Source organism: Chenopodium quinoa, unplaced genomic scaffold (assembly GCF_001683475.1).
Source record: "Chenopodium quinoa cultivar QQ74 unplaced genomic scaffold, ASM168347v1, whole genome shotgun sequence".
Lineage (NCBI taxonomy): Eukaryota > Viridiplantae > Streptophyta > Magnoliopsida > Caryophyllales > Amaranthaceae > Chenopodium > Chenopodium quinoa.
In genome coordinates this window covers 8,925,293-8,950,252 of record NW_018744367.1, presented here as the reverse complement: position 1 = coordinate 8,950,252, position 24,960 = coordinate 8,925,293, and the positions used below count along the sequence as shown (strand labels likewise).

At 34.1% G+C, this 24,960-nt stretch overlaps 4 protein-coding genes across 5 annotated transcripts; 1 reads left to right on the top strand and 3 right to left on the bottom strand.

Moving 5' to 3' along the window:
• The first annotated feature begins 982 nt into the window (after positions 1-982).
• Positions 983-7,745, top strand: LOC110696642 (protein MAIN-LIKE 2-like). 2 transcript variants are annotated; one of them, XM_021873989.1, is made up of 7 exons: positions 983-1,339; positions 1,530-1,616; positions 3,642-3,734; positions 3,773-4,414; positions 4,514-4,681; positions 4,766-5,158; positions 6,616-7,745. In XM_021873989.1, the coding sequence occupies exons 3-7, from the start codon at positions 3,642-3,644 to the stop codon at positions 7,444-7,446; spliced, it is 2,127 nt and encodes a 708-aa protein (XP_021729681.1). In that variant the 5' UTR covers positions 983-1,339; positions 1,530-1,616; the 3' UTR covers positions 7,447-7,745. The 2 variants fall into 2 exon arrangements, with proteins under 2 accessions (XP_021729681.1, XP_021729680.1); XM_021873988.1 differs by lacking the exon at positions 1,530-1,616.
• Positions 7,746-8,804: 1,059 nt separating this feature from the next.
• Positions 8,805-12,543, bottom strand: LOC110696641 (nucleolin 2-like). Its single transcript, XM_021873987.1, has 4 exons — positions 11,622-12,543; positions 11,257-11,428; positions 9,844-9,890; positions 8,805-9,748 (listed from the first exon to the last, which is right to left on the bottom strand). The coding sequence occupies exons 1-4, from the start codon at positions 12,455-12,457 to the stop codon at positions 9,112-9,114; spliced, it is 1,692 nt and encodes a 563-aa protein (XP_021729679.1). The 5' UTR covers positions 12,458-12,543; the 3' UTR covers positions 8,805-9,111.
• Positions 12,544-16,573: 4,030 nt separating this feature from the next.
• LOC110696640 lies at positions 16,574-17,270 on the bottom strand. Its single transcript, XM_021873986.1, has 2 exons — positions 17,029-17,270; positions 16,574-16,897 (listed from the first exon to the last, which is right to left on the bottom strand). The coding sequence occupies exons 1-2, from the start codon at positions 17,104-17,106 to the stop codon at positions 16,808-16,810; spliced, it is 168 nt and encodes a 55-aa protein (XP_021729678.1). The 5' UTR covers positions 17,107-17,270; the 3' UTR covers positions 16,574-16,807.
• Positions 17,271-22,928: 5,658 nt separating this feature from the next.
• On the bottom strand, positions 22,929-23,883 carry LOC110696742. Its single transcript, XM_021874092.1, has 2 exons — positions 23,863-23,883; positions 22,929-23,303 (listed from the first exon to the last, which is right to left on the bottom strand). The coding sequence occupies exons 1-2, from the start codon at positions 23,881-23,883 to the stop codon at positions 22,929-22,931; spliced, it is 396 nt and encodes a 131-aa protein (XP_021729784.1).
• Between the last annotated feature and the right edge of the window lie 1,077 nt (positions 23,884-24,960).

Sequence of the window (24,960 nt, the reverse complement as noted above, 5' to 3'; positions counted from 1 at the left end):
ATCACCTCTAAGCTTCTCATACAAGAATAAATATTGTCACTTAGAAACCGCATGCTCGATTAGACATTTCACTATATGTTTAATATATCAAGTAAATACTATTCAGACTGGGGTATATAATAAATCTCTGCATAATATGAAAATCTCTGCATAATATGAGAAAAATCTGCACAACAATTATCTGAGTATCTTTTTTTTTTTTTTTTTTTTTGATGCAAGCCGGGGGCATAAACTAGATTAAAGAGACATGGTCAACAAAATACAGGACAGTTAGGGAGGCTTAACCTCCAAAATTACATCCCGGATAAAGTCTGGTGGATCATACAAAATTACAAGAGTTACATCTTGATTCGGAGAAGTCCTACAATATTTAGCTAATAAGTCAGCTGCCTGTTTGCCTTCCTGCCTTCATAGAAAAGATTGACTTGCTGCAAAAATATTTCATTAATTAAAAGTCATACGACATCTACAATAGAGATTCGGCGTTAACAAATACATAAGATATTGAATCATATAGAATTTTCCTTCATAAAAACTACGGTCGTCGAGTAGATCTTGCACTACGGAGCATCTCCCGCTTATATTGCTGAAAATTACAGCCTTGTTGGAGAGACAATCTAACGATCTTTTGTAGCCGTGAGGATGTTTTCCTTCTGATTCATCTGTTCGTATTCGAAAACTTGATAACTTTTTCACCAACGAAATAATTTCACGACAATCCATTAGATCTGCTACCATGGATTCAAAACTAAGAAATTTCTCCCTCGAAAAGAGGAGATAACCCTTGTCTTTCGAAGGAGAAAAGTTCCTCCCAAAAGGAGAAAACATTATTATAAACCTAAAAAAACAATAAAAAAACAAGGATTGGGGTTTTCTACTGATTAAAATCGATGAAAACCCCTTCAAAATTCAACAATGGAGGCTAGAATTTTGGTGAGAGAAAGGAGGAGAGAGAAAAGAATTATCTGAGTATCTGAAGTTCTCTTTTGATCTCTTTAAATCTTTTGTTGCAAAACACAGAGTATATTTTAGGAATTTCTCACAATTGGACCCTAAAGCTCAAAAAAAAAAAAAAAAAAAAAAAGTCTATCTCCTGTCCTCTATATTGGGTTAACATCTTGTTGTTCCTCAACAATCAGAAAACTACTCACAATAAAGCAAATCGAAGAAGCCTTATGAACACTCACATACAAACAACTACAACAACACAACCCTTTTACTCGTCTTCTTTCTTTTCCATTTCTATCTAAAATACCTCAACTTTCCCCCAATTTTAAAATTTCAGGATCAAACTTTTTTCCCAGAAATCGAATTCAAAGACTCACACGCTCTCTCTTAGGTAAATCACTGCCTTTTCTCATTTTCTTTCAACTTTCAACAATTTTTAGGCTTACCAAATTCCTTTGTATCTTTAATTTAGTATTATTGCTCTTTTTTTGACCATTAATTTTTTTTTTGGTTTGTTTTATGTTAATTGTTATGGTTTTAATTTTCATGAACAATTTTTTGCTGCCTCTGCTAATTGGCAGCAATGGCAGGTGTAATTGTCATTTGGGTTACTGCTATTGCTTTGAATGTTGTCTATGAATATTGTATACAAGTGCTATAATTTTTAGGTCAGTGTTCTTTTTTCTGCTAAAATTTTTAATTTTTAAGCTGCTGAATTACTCATTAAAATCAGATTATTAACATTCCACCTTATTTAATTTTTCCCATTTGTTAGTTTGGAATGTGGGATATAAGAAATAGTTAATAAATTGACTTAAAAGATGAATTTTGTTTTCAAAAATTGCTTCTTTTCTATCAATACCTTGTATTTTAGAATTACAGCACATTAGGACTGAGTACATGCCTTGAATTAGTTACGTGCTACCTCCGAACATACAACATATCCGTTAGGCACGTAGTTTAAAGAAGAGATTAAAGAAGGTAGACGGACAATTTAATTAAAGTAACTCAAAACATTGATGACTCAAACCTTGCATCTTATCGGTGTTTAACTTATTTTGATTGGTTTATCCGTGTTTCTTCTATAGTTTCCTTATTCAACAATGTGCCAATGGGGTATGTTGTAATTGAATTAAAAAAAAGGAAGAATATTGCTTTTCATGTTAAGTAGAATGGGAGGTGATGGAAAAAACAAAAAGAGTTTATGTGCCAATGGGGTATGTTGCAAGTGAAGTAAAAATTCAGAAGAGTTTTGCTTTTCATGTTAAGTAGAATGGGAGAGTGATTTAGAATGAAAAGATTTATGGGGCTGGTTGCAATATCGGGTCAATTGTAAAGAAAAAGATTTAAAGTAATTCAGATGTTTGTAGAGCTGTGTGTGTGTGTGTGTGTGTGTTTTCTCTTCAGGTCATCATTAGCTATTTTTACCTTGTATGCCATAGCTGTCAGGCCTGTAACCATACCTTCTTGCTATTTGGAATGTGGTAATTAGACAAAGACGAAAATGTTGCTACTAAATGGCAGAGATGAGCTGGTTCTGGTTATAAAAAAAAGGGGTTGGGGAAGCCATTTTTTGTTTAATAGCTATTCTTGTGTTGGTGTGTGATGTTTTCAATTAAATGCATACTTGATAACAATGGATGTGGTTGGTGAAGCTTAATTGGGTATAATAATTGTAATTCTAGTTGACGATGATATCTTCCTTTGTTCTTTATTTGTTTCTGCAATATGGTCTGGCTCATTTTTTTTAGCCGAAGATATAGGCACAGCTTTTAATAGTGACATTATTTATAAATGTGTTGGAGGGCATATGGCATTCTAGGGAAAAAAATTGCTATTTGAGACTTGGGCACATAAAGGCATTCTAGGATATGGATTGGCATTTTTAAACCTGAAAATGAAATGTGGAAAACAATTTGAGTTATCCACTTTTAAGTGTGAAATACATAAGCAAAGGGAACATTAATATTGAATTTCATAAATGACACCAGCGCTCTTGCATTTTAGGTAAAATGTTAGTCTATTCGATAGGTTAATCATAGTTTTTACATACATAAATGACAGAGGCCTATTTAGATTGGTATTTATGGGGGCATTGAAGCTTTGGGTGTCTTGTTTCCTCATGCTAAGACTCTAGATAACTAGATTATTGGGGACAGTTAATGTCTCTTTTCAGCCCTTTGTTTACTACATTTTGTTGTAGCTTGATAGGGAAGAGATCAAGCATTTCATTTAGGTCACTCAAAATCTTTTCTTTTCTAGCATTGCTTTCTCCATCCTAATGTTTGTTTTGTTGTACTTTTTGTTTTTTTTTTTTTTTTTTTGTTTTGTTTTTTTTTTTAAAAAAAATTATGATTTCAGTTAATCTGTATTTTGGCAACTCTGGAGGAGTTAGCTCATTGGTTTAATTATAACTTCAGTCACTCTATAGTTTGGCAACTCTGGAGGAGTTAGCTTATTGACTTGTATATCGCCCTTCCACTTAATACTGTTCTCTCATGCATTCTAATAAAGGAAGCCCTTTCAAAAGAGTTATACAATTTGTCCAAAAAAAAAAAAAAAAAAAAAAGTTTAGCTTCGTAATCGTTGACCATGAAATTATGAAGCATATATACATTTTTTCACTCACACTTCAGTCTTCAGCTGATGGTTTCACTTTGGCCTCAGTTTCTGACTTTATTTGTCTGATGTAGATGGACCTTTATGCTTTCAATCCTGGACCACTAGATGATTCTGTGCTATATGATCAAGAGAAGCATGTCTCTTCTGCTGTTTGGGAAGGGCAGGTAAAACATTGGCAATGCTTTTGCAAATACATTTTCAGGAGCGTGGTGCACTTAGATGTCATGAACACACATCAAAGCTCAATCAGTGGGTACTAACACCAAAGCAGATTGAGTTAATTGATAAGGCGGGATTCGGGTATTTGAAATTCATTCCTGCAATTAGCATAGACAATCCACTAATATCTGCCTTAGTTGAAAGATGGCGTAGGGAAACAAATACATTTCACCTGACAGTTGGGGAAATGACTGTAACCCTTGAAGATGTTGCCTATTTACTTGGACTTGCAATTGATGGAGAACCTGTTATTGGGGTCACATATACTTCATGTGATGCTGTATGTGAAAGATATTTGGGAAAGGCACCAGATTCTGGATACACTAGTGGTGGCATGGTGAAGCTCAGTTGGCTGAAAGAATGCTTCTCTCGTCCTGAAAATGCATCAACTGAAGATATAAAACGCCATACCCGGGCTTATCTTCTTTACCTTGTTGGAAGTACAATTTTTTCCACTACTACTGGTAATAAGGTCCCAGTGATGTACCTTCCTCTGTTTGAGGATTTTGACCACAGTGCAAGATATGCATGGGGTGCTGCTGCATTGGCTTTTTTATATAGAGCACTAGGTAATGCATCACTGAGATCTCAGAGCACTGTTAGTGGCGGCTTAACACTATTACAGGTACTTAATTCTGCTTGTTTTTTTAACTTATATTGTAGATTCCTTGAGATTTCTTTTTGTGTGTGGTGACCTTAACTTTTTTTTTTTTTTTTTTCCCAGTGTTGGAGTTACTTCCACCTGAATATTGGCAGACCCAAACTTCCCCAAGATTCATATTATGATACCTTTCCTCTAGTTCTTCGGTGGAAAGGAAAACAAAATGGTCCTACTACAAATCGAGACATAACCTTCTATCGTAAGGCGTTGGACTCGTTAAAGCCGGCTGATGTACGCGTACCTGATCAGTCTCTCTATATATAAGTTTTGGATAATTTTCAGATGACAATGGGTTTTCATTCTGTTCCATTGCAGGTAGACTGGTTTCCCTATCAGAATGTTGACCCCATGGTAATACCTGATAATATAGCTAGCAGCTTAATTTTGGGGAGGTCTAAAACGATGCTGATATGCTTCGATAAGGCAGAGAGGCACCTACCAGATCGTTGTATGAGGCAGTATGGCATGCCTAATCAACCTATCCCAGAATCAGTAGACCGATGGGAAAGGAAGAGCCGTGGAGTAGATGGTGGGGTGGACTTGTCTGGAAAAATGGAGTTGGAGCTCAAAGAATGGTCAGAGCGGCATATCCATATCATGCATAGTGGAGAAGATGCTGATGATAGCAAATATATGCACTGGTATTTGAGAATTACTTGTAGATTTGTGGGAAGACCAATTCCTCTTGCGTCCGAGTTTCAAAGAATGGTAATGTTTTTATTTTCTTTTTTTTTTCTCCGTTTTGAATGTTGGATTAAATAGAAATTTATTAAAAGCCACAATTTACTCTTAATGATTTTTACAAAACCTCTGTTTTGAACTTTGTTATGCTCTTTGATTGCATACCACTGACCAGTACTTTCTTTCATCAAATAGTACTGGACATATCTAAAGACAAGGAGTAATTGACAAGAATAATCCCAACTATTGGTGGTTTGTTTTTTTTATAATTTCAACCATGAACTTTTTTAAAATTATCTCAACAATAGAAGGTGTCTTCTTAGATTGATTCCATGTGATTCTTAAACGGAAAAGCAGGTAAATTTATTTATTTTCTTCATCCTCTTCTTCCTCCCTGCCAGTAAGTCCTCCAAGCGCCAATTCCCTTGGACCCTTGCTCAGCCAAGTCAAGTTACTCCCTTGATTTCCAAGCCCAATCTCACGCATATATTAGCTTCTTCCCCTAAAAGAACAGCCACCTTGGATCTATCCTGAGTCCTGCCCAATAGCCTTTGCCATCATCGCCCCATTCTCTTTGCCTACTTCATTCAATTACCATTACCCCTACCTTCTCAACCCCAACCAAGCCACCTGGACCGCCTCTGCTATGCCCCTTCTGTTTCCATTCTCAACCACCCCTCCCCCTTCTCTATCTAAATTCAAGAACAAAAGGCATCCACCATTACCAACACACCTTTTCTTTTCTCATTCTTTAATGTTTTCTCTGCTATCTTTTAATCGTGAAAACAAGTTTCCATGCTGCTGCCCTTTTTGGAAACCACACTCACTACCTGCACTTGACATTACCGTCAGATATTCCCACCATGTAAATCAATGACTCCTTACTTGCCACAAAATTTTATTTTCTGAAATCAAAGTCAGGGTAGTACAATTTAGCAACAAAAAAAAGTTATTCTCGAAGTTCTATCCATCCTCATTGTCAAATCTTATTTGCCGAAAAGTGTCCCCACCACTGTAATTGCTTACCTTGCAACCAAATACCACCTGAGCTCTCTTTTAATCTTTTGGTTGTGCCCAAAAAGGGTAGAGGAGATGAAGTAGGGGAGTTGCTGAAAAAGGGGAATGGAGTGGGGGAGGAAAGTTGTTGGGAGATAGGATGGGATCTCGTGGGGAAAAAATGGGGTGGAGAGATGGTGGTAACAGGAGAATTCTAACCTAATAACCATTTTCTTCAGGTCACTGGACAGTTTTGGATCGGCATCCACATAGTTAGGGTTATTTTGGAATAATTCATAGTTGAAATTATAATAAGTGGCTGTCAATAGTTGGAATTATTAATTTCAATTTCTCCTTGAATTTTTTTGTTTTTGTTTTTGTTTTTTAAGTGAACTATGCTTTAAAAAAATGTTTGGTTTTGGTTAATCTCTTTCTTTTTGTTCCTTTTTTCCATGTCTTCATTTTTCTACTTTTCAAATAAATTGTAGAATGCAACCCTACGTGAAGTCGCACACATTTCTGATACAATGTCCCTACAAGGATTGGATAATGAGCAAATACACTCAATAACCAGGATCAGATATATCATTCATGAGTGTTTACGTGACCAAGCAGGAAGTGTTGTCACAGTAGCATCACCATCGCCAGAAAATGAGAATTGCAACAAGAGAGGTAGGGGTAAGGAGAAGATCAGAAGAAAAGGAATGGGAAAACGAAGGCGGAAAGATGAGTTGGAGCAATGTGAAGAGGATAACACATGTAGAGACGACCAATTAATACCAAATTATGCTTTAACTGATATTGAATATGTACAACAGATGCATCACCCAGTTCGTTTGGTCAATCATCATCACCCCCCCTGTCATCCAGACATTGCAAGCGTAAATGAAGAAGATATGGATGAATCTCAGCTTTGTATTTCTGTGAATGAAGTAGGTGATGCACAGATCTGCTTGCATGAGAGTGGGGTAGTAACTGCCATGCCTTCTTGTGACGATGTTGATGGATCACAACCGTCAGACTTCATTGATCATCAAGACGGGCATTGCCCTCCATCTGATGAGGACACCAAACTTGATCATGAAAATGGAATGGTTCCAGATTTCGCTAATGAAGAGGAGCCCAGCGACTTATCTGATGAAGACACTAAGGTTGATGAACATGGAGCTAATTTGATTCAGAGAGAGGACCATATTTCCTCTCCTCTTGATGATAGCACACAGTCTCCTGAGATGCCTATGAAGGTACATCCTCATTCATCTCATGAAAGTGAAGAAGATATTTCTCGGCAATCTAATAATGGTATCAAATCAACATGAACAGTCCAATTTATTCACACATTGTTTCTACGAAAATTGCATTTTCTCTGTAGCCTACTAACAAATTTGGATTACTGATCTTTGTTTTTACATCAGTAGAATCCAAACCCTCATCACCAGATAACTTTGTTGAACAACTGTTTCCAAAGTTGAGATGAAACGACGAAGTCATCATGTCACGTCATTGATTCTGTATAGAGAGCTTCTATGTTTATCAACTAGATATGGAATTAGACTATGTTCTCAATTTTGACTGTAAATATTTATTAAAACTTATTAATTGATTTATTGTTATGCTCAAGGATAAAATGTACTCCCTCCGTCCCTAAATTACATTCATCCTTTCTATTTTTGGTATTCCAAAATTACATTCCTTCTTTCTATTTTTGGTAATTTTTTTTAGTAAATCAACTCTCTTTTTCTGTTTTATATTTAATGCTTTCTCACTCATCCTTACCTAATCTCACTCATAATCCTTGTGCCAAATTACAATGAATATGATTGGTTAAAAATTTTCAATTAGGAGCATGTGATTGGTCCTTTTTTTTTGCAAAGGATTGATGACATGTCATGAGTAATAACTAATCTATCTTTGTACTTCCCATTGCATTATCTAATTATTGTTATTTGTCCTATTCTTTCCTCCTTAATTTCCGTGTAAATTTTCAAAGAGGAATGTAATTTAGGGACGGAGGGAGTACTTTATATATATACTCATAGTTTCTTGGAGGAGGCAAAGGAGTTTCACGCTCACTCTTAATGACCTCAATATATTAACCTCAAATGTTTACAAAAATGTTTTGAAGTTCCGCAAATATTGCAACATAAAAGTTATGCGGATTTTAAGATGAAGAGAGAGGGGGGAAAAGCATATGCAAATAGGAAAACATTGCAATAGTCAATAGATATGAAACTTTTATAAAAGCAAGGTCAACGTAGTAATATGTATTAGATAGAAAAAGTTCGATTAGTTGCCAAAACATTGTCAATAATCTCAACATGATAATTATGATAACCTAACAGAAATTTTAAATGAAGATGAGTTTATTCAGTTTTAAAAAGTTCTAAACTTTACTTTTAACTTAACAAATATATCTTAAGCTTGAACTTAGCTCAACTCATCATCATATAATTCATTTCTTGTACTCGATTTTCATATAGCCTCCAATTACCCTTGATAGAACACAAGTTATTATCGGAAAGTCAAATCACGACGAATCTTTCATACAACACACGTATTTGGATGCAAAGAGCTTCACAATTGATTCCTCAAATGGCAAAAGAGAACTTCACAATTTTTTTAATGACCGACTAATGTGTTGCATACAAGCTTTGGAATTTGAACAGATAGCCTGAGATTGTGAAATTTCATATTATCTTTTTCAGAAAACAAAATGGTAGAAGTTGCTCCTACAGAAGGGGAGAAAGAGGTACAAATTACGAATCCGTAAAACTAGCAAATACTGTGTAACAAAAAAAAAAAAAAAAAAAAAAACCTAGAAAATACTGTGTAACTCAACTCTATGAGGGCAAGAAAGATAATATTCCTTTTATAAATATAGACCATATATAAAAGAGTCAATATGCTGGTAATCAACTACTGCAAGTGCGTCACAAAAAATTCTCCACGGCAAGTGGTTGGAGATGTTCACAATTCTATGACTACTAACCAGCATTTGGAGCGGTTTGTTCAGCAGCTTGTTTCTTTGGACAGGCAGAAGAAATGTGACCGCGTTCACCACATTCATAGCAAGTCCTCCTCTTAAGCTTCCCAGAGCTAACCCCGGTATTATTCTCTGGTGGTTGTACTACTGGTGGAAAAACTTCATCATAACTCTCTTCAGGTTGTACAGCTGCTGGCATAATAACACTATAATTCTCTTCAGGTTTTACAGCTGGTGGCATAACTCCAATATTATTCTGTTGAGGTTTTACAGTTGATGGTGCTGAGACAGACCCTGGATTTCTTATACCTGCTCTCACAGGGACTGCACGACTTATCTTCACAGTCCGTCCACTTACTACCTGCTGATCCAGTTTCAATGCTTTTGTAAGAGAGTCGCTGTCAGAGAAGTCCACATGTGCGTATCCTTTGAATTCTCCAGTCTCTTTATCCTCCCCAAATCGGATGGACGTTATATTACAATCAGAAAAGAACTTTTGCAAGTCTTCTTCTGTGATATCCCATGACAAGTTTCCAGCATATATCCTGTTGTAGCCCTCTATGACTGGTGGGATAAAGGCTGATGATTTAGTGGTACGAGTTGCCTTGTAGGGTTGAATTTTCAGGTAAAAGCCATCCCTGAGATAAGAGCAGATTGACACAAGTATATGAATGATGTGAAACTTAAGTAAGACAAAAAATCAATAGACAGATGCATATTGGAAAACACGTACATCTCAGATCCATCTAGTGCCAGGGCTTTTTTAGCAGCCTCTTCTGTCTGCAAAAAGCATGATAACATTATAAAATAAGGAAAGTACAATATATTGACCAAGCACAAGGAAGAGAGAATTTATTGTAAAAAGACTCAAAACCAAGGATATCAAAAAAGCATGTTTATACATCAAAATTATAGTATCATCCAGTAATCTAGGCAGTAACACCAAAGCCTTAAAATAACCGAGCAGCTACAACTTCCAAGTCTCTCCAACCCCCTATAAGATGGCATTCTCCACCACCCTATAAGATGTCATTGTCAAATTGTTTAAGTGATAATGACTTACCAAATTGAAGGAACTCTACAAGTAATTAATAGTTCGCTACAGTAAACATGACAAAGTAAGATCACTGGCACAATGGTTAATTTATGTAAAATATATCAGGAATCAGGCCTGCATATCTTGAAGCCAGAGGATTACAAAGGTTAGTTGCTTTGATTGATACAAACGAGAACTAATTTAAACTTCATAAAAATGAAAATCCTCTGGAAGTATTTCAGTCATAGTGACTAAGAAATGAAGAAGTGTTGCAAAGAGATTACTGCCAGGGACAAATGTTGTGGTACAATATTTAATGACAAGAAAGGATGACATCACAAATGAAACTCTCTAGGCTCGGCTAATATGTGTAAATCTTGCTTAACTTGAAACATGGAGCAAGTATAGAAGTTACAAATTCTTGATGTACACCTAGGCTCGGCTAATATGTGTAAATCTTGCTTAACTTGAAACATGGAGCAAGTCTAGAATTACAAATCCTTGATGTTGGTATGTGCGTATGTCAAGTAATTGTTGTTTCATACTCTGTATTAATCCTTTGTTCCTCTGAGGCTCTAATATCATGTAAAGTTTAGCAAAACTGCTTAATCCACCAAATGACTCAGAATTCAGGCTAATCTACAGCATTAACCAGTCATACACTGACAGAACTGTATTGTATCATGATAGAGTGTGTTGTATATGTCAACCTGTTTACTATGTCTAATATTTCACCAAAAGATGATTAATTCTGATTGGTAAAATTCAGAAGCAGCAAAATGAAAAGGGGTTACTACAGAATATTTGATAAAATTTAAAGAAAGGGAAGAAGAGACAACAGAGGAAGAACAGTTCTCACAAACAACAGTTTCTACATGCTCCATACTAATCCTTTATTCACATCTCTTGGAATTCAGTAACATCATTCTTATCAAGTGTTAATTCTTCTCCCCCAGCCCAAACAATGTCTGAATGTCACTATGATATATTTTTAATGTTCAAAAGCAATATGTCAAGCACTGATATTCGATCTTCATGAGTACAAAGTCAAGTATAAATGCTCAGAAATCCAAAACAATATAAATCATCTTAGTGATAAATTATAAGTACCTTAAAGCTGATAAAAGCAATACCCCTGAATTTTCCAGTCTCAGGAAATTTCATACAATCAATATCAGTTATAGTACCACAATGATCAAAGAAACTCCACATATCATCCTCGGTCGAACTATATGGCATCCCTCCAACATATACTTTCTTACAATCATCCTCATTTCCTTCCCTGTCAAACAAATAAACCAAAACAACATCTATATAAGGCACCACTTCTCCTCCAAAAAAAATTGACATCAACATTTACAAACGCATACAATTACATACATAATAGTATATTAACATTAGCATTTAAGATTTAACAACAAATCAAACCAAACACAAAAATTAACCAAATGAACATGTTCAAATTTGAGATATACCTAGTCTCATCAACAATTTGTTCTGGAAAAACAGCATTATCAACCTCAGACTGCTTCTCCTCGGTCTCAATCTTTGCTTTCGATTTCAACTTCGATTTCTTCTTCTTTTTCTTTTTCTTCTTCATAGGAACTCTTTTTTCCTTGCTTAAATCACTACCTTCTTTCACACCCAATACAACATCGCCCTCACTTTTCTCTCCCAATTCATTCTTCTCCTTCTCCCAATTTAACATCTTCTTCAATTTCTTGACACCCAATGTTCGACCCTCGCCGCCATTTTCGACAACCTCAAGCTTTCCATCGCCATTATCGACAATCTTAAGCCCAAATCCACCCCCATTTTCACCTCTCAATTTCTCTATCAATTCATTCTTCTCCTTCTCCTTTCTCTTATTCATCTCAATCCTCTTCAATCTCTTGATACTCAATTTTTCACCCTCGCCGCCATTTGCAACAACCTCAAGCTTTCCACCGCCATTTTCGTCAACCCTAAGCTCAACTCCACCCCCATTCTCGTCAACCTTAAGCTCAACTCCACCCTCATCTTCAACACCCACTTTCTCTCTCTTCCTTTTCTTCCCCTTTGAAGATTTTTCAACATGAATATCGTTATTTTCACCAGTTGATAGATTTTCCCTGCGTTTTTCTCTCTTTGATAATCTGGGTTTCTGGGTTGTTGAATCGAGCAATTGTTTCAGTGATTTTGGGGTTTCTGGGTTTTTTACAATTTCGAAATCTGGGTTTTTTACGATTTCGAAATCTGGGTTCTTTGAATTTGAAATTTCTGCAAATTTAGCTTTTATTTGCTGCTTCAATTTCTTGTTTGATAACACCATTTCTTCTATTTCGATGAGTTTTTTCTGCTTCAATGCTTAAACCCCTAACTCCAGAATAAAACCCTTTGCCAACCAATTGTTTATGTACTTGTGCGGTAAAAGAGACAACAAATTTTACATCACCAAAACGAAGAGTTTTACAGGATTTTTTATGTTGATCGTGGCTAAACGGCGGCGTATTAGTGGAACCATGGAGACTTAGTAATAGGATAACTACTACTCCATTAGTAATTAGGGCATTGTTTAAAAGCACAAGTAACTGCAACTAGAGGTGATTATTGGGCGGGCACATGCCGGGCCAAGGTTAAAAATCAGCCCACTTCTCGGAGAGATTGAGCCGGATTTTTGTCAATCCCGCCTAAAATATCCGAGCTGTGCGGACTTTTAGGGGTGGGCCAAGAAAATCAATAAAAATACATAAAAAGTAAAAATCCATTCTCAAACCTGTCAAAAAAAAAAATAAAAAAAAAACGACACAGTCGAAAAAATCTGCCCAAAATCAGGTTGGGCTAATTTTGATCAAGTTGTTGTAGGGCTAACTTTGATCTGATTACGACGACTTTTAATGATAAGTTGATAAACCCTATTTGAGTATTGTCTACTCAGATCAATTACAATTTGAGTGTAGCCGACTAGCTAGATAGCGTTGTAGGTGACCTAGGTCACTAAGTGTAGGATTTACTTAGGATACACGGATATGCGACAATACGTCTTAAGCATCCCAAATTCCGAATAACCATTTTTATACAAGTATTTTTTAGACGACACAAGCCATATCCTACTACAATAATATTTGCTTCGTTTATTTATACAAAACTTCATCTTTTCATTGCTTCAACAAAACTTAATCTTTTCATTCCTTAAAAAAAAAAAAGAAAAAAAAAATATTCTTTTCATTTTCTTTTGGAAGATTAAAGTGAAGGAGGAGAGAAGATGTGTGGAACTGTGGATTAATGATGTGAATGTTTTAATACGTAGTAGGTTGTTTGTAGGTAGTAAAGAAATTAAATTTTCGATTTTTGATCCGGTTAAGCTTGGTCCGATCTTGGACTGGTGAATAGCTCTAACTAGCCCTACTATGTTACTGCAACTAAAAAAAATCTTCCGAATATAAAAGTGGGGGATTGTCAATCATAGAAAGATTGTTATATACACCCGGTGCACGGTGCACCCAAGGGTATTTGTTTGTCCATTTGATGATAAAATGAATAATAATTATCTAAATGAGCAAACAATACCCTTGAATACACCATGCAAACAATACCCGGATGAATATACCAATTTCTATTAATCGGCTTAGATTTTTGATACGGTTGATTTCTCTATTAGACAAACTATGCCTTACTGATAATGTGAAAGATTCATGGTAGATCTACGTGATAGATTTTCCAATGAAACGGTTGAGAAAAAAGTTACGATGATTTGTGTACTTTGTGGAATGAAATTGTAAGTGCTATTTAGGCTCCAACTTGTACTTGCTCCGCTACTATTGAATATGATGTGTTGCACTGTTGCTTGGCAGTTCATGAGTCATGATGCATCCCCTTCCCTTTCTTTCTTATGCTCACGGAACTGTGTTGGTTGCTAAAAGGCGTAACATGATAGTTGATGCACTAGGGACTAGCATCGATATGGCAAGCTTTGCTATGGATGGTCAAGCACAAGGATCTGGACAAGGGTTGCAGATTGGGGCAGCGTTGAACCTCATACTTGCTCACATTGTGGCCACAAAGATCCCGATAAGGAACATTGTTTGAGCTAGTTCGGTGTCCTGAGAAGTATACAGATCTTGGAGGTAGAGGTGCAGCCCATTGGGGCCCTGGAAGAGGCTACAATGGTGGGCATGGTCATGAAAATTTTGCCGCCAATACCAAGAGTTGACAGCAAGGTAGTAGCGATATGGGTGATGTAGATCAATCCATTTTAACTACATTGACTCCAACAGTTGTTTGCTACACTTAAGTTCACTAATACTACTGCTACTACTCCCAAATTGTTTTGAATCAATGGATTATTGACTCGGGTGCATTAAATCATATATCTAGTAATATTGACTTATAATTTGAACTGCATGATATTTTGCCAAACATGTCAATCTTCCTAATTCAAAACGTACTACTGCATCAAAGGACGGCCAAATTAAATTAAGTGAACACTTAATCCTGGATAATCTTTTATACATTCTTGCTCTTGTAATATGATGTTTGTATTTCACAGTAGTATTTTCTTTGGTACTATCAGCCAATAGACTTACAGCAACAACTTAAATTAAAGGGAAAATCAACTACGGAGTATTACAAGCTCTACAGTCTATATCAAGCAACGCTTTAAACTCCTAAACACCCCCACTGGAAGCTATGGAAATTAATCAGTTTCACCAAGTACTCCACAACATAAGGCATTACAACCTGTATGACTTATACACTAATTATAAGTCAAGTTACATGGACATGTTTTCAGAAAGTGACGGACAACTTAAAGCTGAAGTGATTAGAAACATATGTAATAACGATCTAAAGCTATGAAGTCGAGTGTATATATATGTAATGCATGCATATTCTGTAACCCTCACTCCACCAGTCCACCTGACCAGTACCAACCTCTTATCCTTTATCCCTTCCATCAATGATTCCACCACCACAACCCCCACCACACCTATCGAGCTTCTACTCTTATCCCTCCAATAAATTCTCCAACAATGCATAACACCACCCTCACCTTCCTTCACACAAGCTCCGCACCTGGAACCAAAAAAATATCAAGCCTGTCAATGTGCCAGACAAGTCAATAACAGCCTTTTTTTTTTTTAAAAAAAAAAAAAAAAAAAAAAAAACCCTTTACAAGAAAAGGAAATGATAAAAAATAAGATTAGTCTTTTTATGTGAAGAAACTCTCTGTAAGTTCTAGACTTACCCGTCATAAGAATTTCTTTATACTTCTATTCTCTTCTAGATATAGACTCATAATAAGTTGTTAGAGAGAACCTAAGATGAGATAGACAGTTTTACATTACAGCCGAAGCAGGGAACATTGTCTTATTGTCTCATAACAGATAGTAATTTAAGAAGTGATCCAAGAAGAGGAATCAAGTATCGTGTTGAGAGGTTGCATAATGCTCAATACTTGTCCCCAATTTGATGTTACACCCAAAAAAAGGCAAAACAGTTTCAAATTGTCTGAAAGTTTTATAAAGCTCCATAGTATTGTGGATTTTCAAGACAAAGCTGACTCTAGCTGAAGTTACAAACAAGGTTGCTTTACGCATAAGATAAAATGACAATATGAGATGGACTAGCAGAATAAAGGCCCTTGTCGCAAGGGAATCCATGCACAAAAATTCTGGAAAAAATTACCAGCTCTAAGTCAACCAGAGATCTTATCCAAATAAGTATTCCTTAATGAAGCAATCTATGTTGGAGCTATTACAAAAAGGCAGGAACCCTTATTACTATCAAAGGGAGGAGGAGTTCAAAGTTTCATAAAACTTCTCATTGACTCAGACAAGTCCTTGCAAAATTGATTCACATTTCGATGAAAAGAACATGAACAACCCCAATTATCTTCTATGAATTGACCACGACCAACCAATACCAAGTCATTCAGACATGGTCACTATTTTCCCCAAAGCACCACAACTTTCACAAACATTGCACCCTTACAAAAGGCAACAATGGTAAACCAATAGAGCTGCTGAGCAGAAAAGGCTTTATAATGTAATTTACAACTATTTTCCTTTGTTACTGTCAGCTCAATGGACAGCATCGACACACACCAATGACCAACCCAAACTCAAAAAAAACAAACATATCTTCACTACCACTAGGCACTCCCACAGTCTCCAATTCTCCATCAACTCATAATTCCCTATTTCACGCGAAGCCTTTTCATAGAACTTTCCCCCCCTCCCCCCCCCCCCCCCCCCCCCCCCCCCCCCGCTTTGGCAACGGAAGAAAAATTCAAGCTAAATTCAAGTTTCTTCTATATCTAGATCTTATTAATACGGATGAAACTACCCATAAATACAGGTATACACATATCATCCAATTTACACCAACTAAAATCATTTATCGATTAGACTCTTGGACACATGAATATGCATAAAAAGTCAATGATCAGTTTTCAGCAAAACACACCATTTATAAGATTTAACCTCATAGAAAGAATCCATAACAATTACAATAAAATGAATAATTACTTTTTCAAATCAAAACTAGTAGAATAATTTTGTTATTTGCAAAATAGTTCATTCACAAGTAGATTCAATACAATACATTCTACAATAATCCTTGCTATTTTATCAACTACCAATTACATACTGAAAAACCCAAATTCTCAAATTGCAACCCACATTCAATTTAAATTCTTCTGATCATCATTTTCGTCTAAATTCCCAAATTTCTGCTTGAATGCATCCTGCCTTTGTAACCACATCATATGCCCCTAAATTCGCCCAAATTTTCAGGTCAAAAATACGAAAAAAAAAAAAGCACAATTGATTTCTGTATTACACAAATTAAAAATCGCAAATGTAGAATTTCAATAGTAAACAAAAATAGAAAAGGATTGATTACCTGAAGTCCAGCAGCCCAAGCAATCAAGAGGGAGGCGACCCAAAATTTCTTGTCTTTGATTAAATCTCTAAACTCCATTTTAATGTGATTAAAAATCCAAACGTTGATTGTAAGATTTGTAACCCTAAAATCAAAGTTTCGAAAGTCCGGAGTATGGTAATTTCAGCTGGTCTAGAAGACTAGAAGGCGACAAGGCGTATTGTAGGCCTAGGTAGCAAACTATGGGGTTAAACTGTTAATTGAGTTGAATGGCTTGCGAGCAACTTGAATTGATCAAAGCTCGGTTAAAACTTGACTCGAGTTGTTTTAACCGAGCTGATTTGATTGAAATTCGTCTCGACTTGAAACGTTAATGAGCACTAGTTGAGCAAGCTCTGACTCAACACGATAAAATCTTGAGCAACTCGATAATATATTTTATTAATATATAATTTTAAAACAAAGTGACAATAATTAACAAAAATTAACACTTTAAGTTATTGTATATTATCAATAAATAAATTAGTACAAATTTTTACTACACCCCACGTCAGGGAACACTACCTGCACCCCCACACCCTCCGCTTGTGCCCCGCCCCGCCCCTTTTCATTTATGAATTTCTTGTAAATTTTTATAACATGTTCATTTCTGTATTGGTAAATGTTCATTTATGTATTATTAAATGTTCATTTTTATTAAAACGAGTTTTTTTTTTTCAAATTAATACTTTTTTAGAATTGAATTTTAAGATTTTTCTATAAATAAAAATAATAGAGCAAATTTATTTATAAGGATTATTGTGTTCATACTATTTTTATTATAAAACGTATTGAATGATCCAGTGTTCATTTTTGTTTATTCGTATTTTAACAGATGTTCATTTTTGTATCATCAAATGTTCATTACTAAAGTTATGTGTAAGTTTCATAGTAAAATGTATGCAAATACATACGTTTTAAAATTCTATTTATTAAAATAAAACGTTAAAAAATAATTCCCATTATAAAATAAATTTAATTTAATTACAATAATAACGCATTTCTATACAGCTATACTATTACATATTTACATGTAATTGTTTCATATACATGAAAGTGAACCAAATGTACATATGTGTCTTGTTAAATGAACATTCTTTGTTACATTTGGTATAATAAAGTGTCTATATATATAATCCTTCTTGTTGCACCTCTAATTATATATTTTTGTGTTTTCCATGAAAAATATAATATGAGCACAATATATATGTCGCCTTCAAGTTCCTTATTTGATCATCTTGCACAATAAGAGATCAATCAAATTTTCCAAAACAATAATAACAACACATAATTCCAAACAAAAGTACGTGAAATCTAAGGATTCAAAATTGAACATTTGCGCGTGAATAAAAATTACGAATTCAGAAATGAACGCACTATAAAGATACAAAAATATTTTAATATGAGTTGAAACCGTATAAAATCTATATGAACATATATTAAATTCTAAATGAACATTTATTAATATGAAAAAGAACATATATCAAAATCCAAATGAATATTTATTAATATGTAGATGACCATTAATAATAACTCAACTAGTGTGTTCCCCGGGCGATGCCCTGAATTGCTAGTTTGTGTACTTAATTATGTTTGACTATTTGTATAGTTAGTGTGTGTAGCGTTTCGGGCGTTGCTTCAAATGTTACTTTTTTTTTTTTAACATTTGTATTTATATTTAATCTTGTGAAAAATAAATGGATTATATTACCTCTAATTTACTTAATAATTGTAATGAATATATAATATTATGTCAAACTTGAAACATCAATAATAGTTGGTTGAGATGGTAAATGTATTACCTATATGTATTGGAGGTTATGGGTTCAAATCTTGTTCAAAGCATATTTTATTTTGTTAAGTGAAGTGCCTAGCTTATGTGGCGCATATAATTTGGATAATGATGTGGCATTGAGACATAGCACACATACTTTGAAGAGTGTCATGTAGCACCGTTCCTTTAAAAGGAACTCCTTTTTATATATAGTATATATAGATAGATATGTCAAAATACAACTTAATATATGTTGATATTATATGTGGATGAAATTAAATACCATAAGATTATATTATATTTTAAAATAGAATCATCAAAGGTCTATAATGAATTAACAATATGTGATTAATTGTTGAACATTTTTTAACATGTGAATGAACATACATTAATATATGTGTGAATATACACATATTCAAATGAACATCTATGTATCAAATTCGAATAAACATCTATCAATGTTAGATTTAAAATGTATGTAGTATAATATTCAAATGACGCTCATAAACATATATTAATTTAATACAAAACTAGGATAATCTTCTCTCACATTGTGATTGATCATTTTATAAAATATAAATGTTCATTATATATCCTTAACTAGTTTTGTGCCCCATGCGATGCCCAGTTTGTTTGTTGAATTTGATGTCAAATTTTAAAATACATCATTGATAGAAAATTAGTTAGGAATCGATGTCCTTTTGTGACGATTTGCTATTTAGTAGGCATGTAATGACTAATAATAATGTTAGTGGAAATGTTCGATTTAATTTAATACATTAAAAAAAAATTGGAAAAAATAATTAAATATAATAAATGTTCAAAGTGTGTTGGGTTGACCCGAACCCAAAACTTAGTTTTTACAAAAATTTTACGAATATCAAGAAAAATATTATAATATAAAAAATAAATTTTTATGATAATTATAATCGAATAATTTTTTTGTACATCTGAAATATAGGTATTTTATTGAAATTAAAACTCTAAACTAACAATTTTATAAAAACTCTATTCAAATAAAATTCTAAACTAATTTTTTTAATTTTATAAAGGATTTTTAAATCTATCCAACATGGCGCGACACTTGGCGAAAAGTTGGAACGCCAAGTGTCGTTGCCTCGTGACCTGACCAAAAGTTTAGCTTTATATATTAGTTATATGATATGATTATAATGATTTGCACTTAAATGGAAAAAGGATCACATTGATATATTTGCACTTGCATATTTATACATGTTCATAAGGTTACCATATGAACAATTAAGGGCTTGTTCACATTTACTTAATTTCAGTTTAGTTCAGTTCATCTCTTATCAGTTCAGTTCAGTTTAGCTCCTAATTTTCCTCTCTCATAAAATATTCATTTCAACTTAGTTCAGTTCAGCTCCAATCAGTTCAGTAAATGTGAACATGCCCTAACAACATGTGACTGACCATATATCCATATGAGATTAAACATATATTAAAATTCCAAATTGAAATGAATAATTGCCAATATGTGTGATGATTGACCATGTACCCAAATGAGAATGAACATGTATCAAAATTAAATGAATATTTTAGGTTAATGAAATGAAGGAGTATCAATAACCAAGTGTATATATTTGTTAATATGTAATACACAAGTATATATCAATATCTAGATGAATATGCGCATAACACTATTTAAATGGTCATATTTTAATATGAAAATGGATAATTATTAGAACTCAAATATGCATCTTTTGTATTAGTCTGTATGTATTTAACGTCAAATAAAAATACAAATGAACATCGTATTATCTTGAAATAATTAAACATCATATCATCTTACAATGCACAAGAATGAACATCTATCAAAACGAGAAGAACATCTATCATTTTATTAAAAAGGAAATTTATTAGCAATTACACGAAATAGATTAATTAATCCAGAAAATTATAGCAATTGTACATGCATTATTGTTTTCAAATTTTTTATCCAATAATGATGATCTAATATATTCAGCACAAAACTAAAAAAATTCAAAGTCTATCCCCAAAAAAATAATGAAATCACAAACTCCTACCTATTTTTTTTAGATCTATTGAAAAGTATATACTAGAGTATATTAAACGTTTCCATGGTTTCCTTCTCTATGATTTGATAATTAAATTGGGGAAAAAATTAGGGTAAATATATAAAATCAACAATTATACCAAATTGTTGAAATGGAAAAGGAGAGAGAAAATAGTACTTCGTCAATCAATTTGCATCGACGATGAAGCTCTGGCAAGGGGTGATTTGAATAGATGATGATGCAACTCTTATGAGGGAAAATATGGAGATCTTTTGGAGAGAGAAAATGAAGGTTGAAAGTTTTTGGAGAGAGAAAATGAAAATGATAAAGTTTTTGGAGAGAGAAATGATAAGATGAAGCTTTTTAGAGGATAACAATGGTTATGATGAGTATAGTTTTCTTTAAAAAAAACAAAAATTACATAGTATTTTAATCGGGAGGTGGGTAAGGAGGGGGTGAAGGTATCTCTACCTACAATGGGATGTAGGCATTAACTATTAATAAATTAATAAATACAATACTAAACTTCTAATTATAAATTCTTATGTAAAGTGGATAAAAAAAACAAAGGCATATAATTTAGAAGGGTCAAAACGTTTATGAGCAGATCATGAGCTATTCGTCTCGACTCGACTTGAAACTTCAACAAGCATGAGTCAAGCAAGGTACTAATGAGTTTATCGAGTAGCGAGCACAAGTTGAGTATATGTACTACTAAAAAGTTTTCGAGTCGAGTCAAGCATCCCTTAGCTCAAGATCGACTTCGCTCAATTAACACTACACACTAATTAGTCTATTACTTGGAGAGTTGTAGCAAATTAACCCCATAATTTATTTTTTTATTATTTTTTTAATTGTGCAATCAAAACCTATACATCAAATTTAAGCAAAATCACAATAAAAGACATAAATATTGTATATGGAATTATTTTTTTTAAAAAATCAAATGGATATTACATCGAACTTATACATATTAAATACATACTCCCTCCAAGGGCATCCTTTCTCAACTCTTGTTTGTTAAAGTTTTGAATTAATTACAAATTATGTTTTTGTTTGTCTTATTTGACTTTTTATGCTTTTAAAAAAATTTCAGTAATTATTAAAATTTTATAATCTTATAATAAACAATGTGATGAATATAATATACATTAAAATTTTAATTAACTATATTAAGCCTTGTTTATTTCACTTTATTTTTACTTATTTTAAGAAAAATAAGTTCTGATCAGGTCAGATTAGAAAATATAAGTTCAGATCAGATCAGATCAGAAAAAATAAAATCAAACTATCGTTCTATGTACATTTTTTTAACGCTAAAAATCTTTAATTTCGTAGTGAAAAAAATTCTAAAAATCACATATTAATAAAATACACATTATTACGAATCTAACAAGACCCCACTCGATATATTTTTTCTGTATAGATTATCATATATTTAAAGTCAAAGTTTGGTCAAATCTGACATTCAGATCAGATCATATTATACCAGACCAGATCTGATCAAACCAGATCAGATCAGATAAGCAAATATAAGGCGAATTAAACAAGACCTTAATGCGTGTAGATTAGTAAGATTTTTTGGTGAAATTTTATAAAGTTTGATCCCAAAAATTACAATAAGGCAAACAAACAGGGATATAAAAACAACGTACTTATCACCTTTTGTCTTACTAAGGCTATGCTTGGTTCATTTATTTTGTTTGAAACTAATTTATCTAAGCTGACACTATTTGTCCATTTTATCCAAACTTATTTTACTTTAACTAATTTTAATTTAATTTTTTTGAAAAGATTATAGTTAATCCCACTGTTTTTTTTTAGTATTTGACCGGTACTATCAATACTTTTAATTGCCTATTGATAAAATTCTACTCCCTCCGTATCATATTTTTGACGTTTGGAATTATGCGCGATTATTAATATTTTAGTTATTTATTTATTTTATTTTATTTTTTTGACGGGAAGCTAAAGCTTTTATTCAATCAAACAAGAAGGCTCTTAGCCATAACAGAATCAGTTACACCACTTGGATTTCTTCCATCCAAACTCTATGCTCAGAAAATGAGTTACATGCACAATTTGGCAAGACAATGAGCTACACGGTTACCAGTTCTCCTCACAAAAGAAAATGAGCAAGACTGACATGAAAAAGTGAGCCGTAGGATATCATTCACTATCTTCCAAAAGGCATGACAGGGAGCTAAACCCTTCACAAGGTGATTATGCAACTTCAAAGAATCGGTTTCTAAGCAAACATTTCGGAAACCAGCCTCAATTGAGATGTTTGAAGCATGCCTCATAGCAAGCGCTTCCGCTACATCCACCTCAAAACTGCCCTCAACTTTAAGATAAGTCGAGGCCACCACATCACCCACAACATCCCGCATTACTCCACCAAAACCCACCCCACTAGGAGAAAACAGAACAACATCAGAGTTTACCTTGATTAAGAAATTGTGTAAAGTTATATTGAAATAATTCAATTATTGAAAGTATAATTTTACTTTAAAAAAGAATATTTTACATGTGGGGCGAAGAAAGTAAGAAGGAAAAAGAAGTGAGAGGAGAGAGAAAGTAATAATGAGTACTTCATATTAGAAAGTCATTAAATAAAATAGTACTAAAAGTACAAATGCACGTTGAAAAGTGAGGATATTTAAGCATTTAATTAAATTGTAAAGGGATAATTTTGTCTAAAAATTATGACTTAAAAAGAAAAGATACTAAATGTAAAGAATATACATATATATTGACAAGAAATGAAAATAATAAAAAGGAACACCTAAAATGGGAACGTAAAGAACAAAAGAGAATAGAAGGAGTAAGGGGTCGTTTAGTTGGGGTCATTAATCATCAAAGGGAATGGGAATCAACTGCCCTCATTTCCTTTGTTATTGTTTGTTAGATCATTTTTCCCATTCCCTTTACCCTATTCATTCCTCCAAATCCAAAGTTCATTCCCCACCCCCCTAGGTATTTCCATTCTCATTCCCTACCCACCTTCACACCTACCAACACCATCGAAAAACCAGCCCACCTCCATACCAGACCACCGTTGCCCCTACCCTGACCACCGCCGTAGCTCCCCCGATCACCACTGCCTTTCCCCCGACCCTCGCCGCCCTCCCCTCCCTCGCAAAAACATCCCACAGCAACCAAAAAACCCTATAAACCCCTCCCTATCACTGTAAAACCACCGCCCAGCCCTCCCATCACCCTCGAAACCCTAGCGGCTAGGGTTCGAGAGTGGTGGGAGGGCTAGGCGACGGTTTCGGGGGAGAGGGAGATCGGGGCTTGGGTTTTGCGGGGCTAGGGGTGGTTTTTTCGGGGGAGGGAGGTCGAGGCAGGCAACCCTAGTGGCGGCGCGGCGAAGGGCGGGGAGTTGTGGAGGAGGTGTGGCGAGTGGTGGAGTGGCTTGGTGGTGGCTGGAAATGGTCGGAAGTGAAGCAATGTGGTGGTGGTGTGGTGGTTGGACTGGTGGCCTTCCTTCATTCCATTCCTTTGTTATTTAAAACAAACACCACCCCAAAATTGGGGGATTTTAATTCCATTCCTTGTCTTTCCCTTTGTTCATTACATTCCGATTCCCCCGTGCTAACCAAACGACCCCTTAAATTATTAAAAACTATGTTAGGTCCCGTGCCATGCACGATATTTTTTAATATGTATTCTTAAATTAAAATTATATTTAATTAATAAGTTTGTCTATAATACCATATTGAACTTATTGTGAAATAGTTAGGTATTTTAAAATACGCATTTGACAATATGTATTTTTTTTAATCTTGTTAACCAAATAAATTTTTTAAAACTATGTATTTAACCCATAATTTTTTTTTTAATACAAACTATTAATTTTTTTTTGAAATAAATACAAACTATTACTCACTCCGTCCCCGAATGATAGTCACTTTTGGATGAAAATCACGGGAATTAAGGAGAAATAAATAAAGTACATGGGAACTAAAATCCAATCATTTGCAAAATAAAAAGAAGAGAAACTGATTGTCATTAAAAAGGGAGACAACTCATTCAATTAAGGCACAAGTACAAAGGCAAATATGAGGGTATTTTGGGAAGCACATATAATACATCCAA

Coding starts and splice junctions, on each gene's coding strand:
- LOC110696642 (XM_021873988.1), top strand. CDS start 3,642: ATGGACCTTTATGCTTTCAATCCTGGACCACTAGATGATTCTGTGCTA. Junction 4,682..4,765: donor ACTCGTTAAAGCCGGCTGAT/GTACGCGTACCT, acceptor GTTCCATTGCAG/GTAGACTGGTTTCCCTATCA. Junction 5,159..6,615: donor CGTCCGAGTTTCAAAGAATG/GTAATGTTTTTA, acceptor AATAAATTGTAG/AATGCAACCCTACGTGAAGT.
- LOC110696641 (XM_021873987.1), bottom strand. CDS start 12,457: ATGGTGTTATCAAACAAGAAATTGAAGCAGCAAATAAAAGCTAAATTT. Junction 9,891..11,256: donor TTGCTTTTATCAGCTTTAAG/GTACTTATAATT, acceptor TGCTTTTTGCAG/ACAGAAGAGGCTGCTAAAAA. Junction 9,749..9,843: donor GCACTAGATGGATCTGAGAT/GTACGTGTTTTC, acceptor CTCTTATCTCAG/GGATGGCTTTTACCTGAAAA.
- LOC110696640 (XM_021873986.1), bottom strand. CDS start 17,106: ATGGAGTTTAGAGATTTAATCAAAGACAAGAAATTTTGGGTCGCCTCC. Junction 16,898..17,028: donor CTTGGGCTGCTGGACTTCAG/GTAATCAATCCT, acceptor GGGCGAATTTAG/GGGCATATGATGTGGTTACA.
- LOC110696742 (XM_021874092.1), bottom strand. CDS start 23,883: ATGGTGTTGGTAGGTGTGAAG. Junction 23,304..23,862: donor TGGTGTTGGTAGGTGTGAAG/GTGGGTAGGGAA, acceptor TTCTTAATCAAG/GTAAACTCTGATGTTGTTCT.